At 44.1% G+C, this 1,734-nt stretch overlaps 1 protein-coding gene across 1 annotated transcript; it reads right to left on the reverse strand.

Annotated features, from left to right (window-relative positions):
• Positions 1–414: 414 nt before the first annotated feature.
• On the reverse strand, positions 415–1,362 carry LOC135999559 (olfactory receptor 6E1-like). Its single transcript, XM_065653126.1, has one exon. It carries the CDS (start codon positions 1,360–1,362, stop codon positions 415–417), a length of 948 nt encoding a protein of 315 aa, XP_065509198.1.
• Positions 1,363–1,734: the final 372 nt, after the last annotated feature.

Genomic DNA, 1,734 nt, shown 5'->3' on the forward strand with positions numbered 1-1,734 from the left:
GCCTTCTTTGTGTGTGCAGAGGAGCTTTTTATCACTTAACACAATGCAACGAGATAGGACAAGAGGAAACGGCCTCAAGTTGCACCAGGGGAGGTTTAGAGTGGATATTAGGAAAAAATTCTTCCTGGAAAGGGTTGTTGGGCATCGGAACAGGCTGCCCAGGGCAGTGGGGGAGTCACCATCCCTGAAGGTGTTTAAAAGGTGTTTAGACGAGGTTCTTAGGGACATGGCTTAGTGCTAGAATTGGGTTGTGTTTGGACTCGATGATCCTGAGGGTCTCTTCCAACTGAAAGGATTCTATGATTCTATCAATCTCCTGAGGTATCTCTGTCTGGAGGTTACATACCTATGCATTGGTATTGTTTAACATATGATAGCAGATCACTGGAATTGCTGTCCAGAAATGCCTCATGATTAGGGGAAAAGCTGTGCTCTTGTACGGGCAACGGCTTCATTCAGGGCCAGTATCACAGCCTTGTTTCTGAGACTGTAGATGAATGGATTTAAGAATGGGTACAGGATGGTGTTCAGCAATGCTACAATGCTGTTAGTCTCCAAGGAAATATATTCTGAAGGACATTCATAGAGAACAATACAGCTCCCATATGCAATTGCCAAGGTGGTGAGATGGGAAGAACATGTAGAAAAAGCTTTTTTCCTCCCAGAGGCTGTTGGAAGATGTAGAATACAGAAAAGGATGCACAGGTAAAATGCCAGAGTTAAACATAAGGAACCCAGAATGGCAAATGATAAGAAAACAGAGTCTATTTTCCAAAGCATGCTGGTGTCAGAGCAGGACAGTTTGAATAAGGGGGAGCTGTCACAGAAAAAGTGATGGATCTCATTTGAGCCACAGAAAGTCAGCTGGGAGAGGATGGCCAGCCGGTAACTCAAGAGTATGAAGCCTGTGACCCAAGTAGCAACAACCAGGTGGATGCAGAGCTGAGGCTTCATGATGGCAGCATAATGCAAAGGTTGGCAGATGGCAACACAGCGGTCAAAGGACATGACAACAAGTAGAATAAGCTCTGTACAGCCCAGGGCAAAATAGGAAGAGGATTGGGCAAAGCAGCTGCTTAGTGAGATTGTTCTCCTCCCAGAACCCAGGATCACAACCAACTTGATGCTTGTGGAGGATGTAAACCAGATTTCCAGGAAGGCCAGATTGCCAATGAAAAAGTACATGGGGGTTTGAAGGCGGTGATCTGCATACACGAGGAAAATGATGGTGGCGTTCCCCATCACTGTTGTCAGGTAAATGAGCAGAAACACCAGAGAGAGTAAGAGCTGCAGTCTTTGATCAAGCCCTGAGAAACCCTCTAGGATGAACTCAGTAACTGCAGTTTCATTTTCTGGTCCCATGTTGAATTTCGGTTCGTCATGCTGAGACAGGAACATGGCAAAAACCAAGTGTGATAATTCCACAGTCTGGGTGAAGGGCTCCCCAAAACTCTCTGCTTCTTTCCTTTCTTGCAGTCTTCCAATAGTACACAGATGGAGTACTTCAACCACTTCTCATACCCTGATATTTCTGCATCAAATTTCATTTGGAGTTCTGAGAATTTGTTATCTTCTTTCTATATTTTTCAAACACTCAGAAAGAATTTTTCCTTCAAAACAGAGAATTTTAAAGTCTGTTAGCTATTTTATCCCATTCCTGGCAAATTCCAAATGCACACAGGTCTTTTCCAAACATCTGTCACACCTATGTGCCTAAGTCATCTCTTTTATTGC

The sequence above is a fragment of the Caloenas nicobarica genome, chromosome 28 (genome assembly GCF_036013445.1).
Source record: "Caloenas nicobarica isolate bCalNic1 chromosome 28, bCalNic1.hap1, whole genome shotgun sequence".
NCBI classification, from domain to species: Eukaryota; Metazoa; Chordata; class Aves; order Columbiformes; family Columbidae; genus Caloenas; species Caloenas nicobarica.

Excerpts from the sequence above, each read along its gene's own strand:
- LOC135999559 (XM_065653126.1), bottom strand. The coding sequence starts at position 1,362 with ATGGGACCAGAAAATGAAACTGCAGTTACTGAGTTCATCCTAGAGGGT.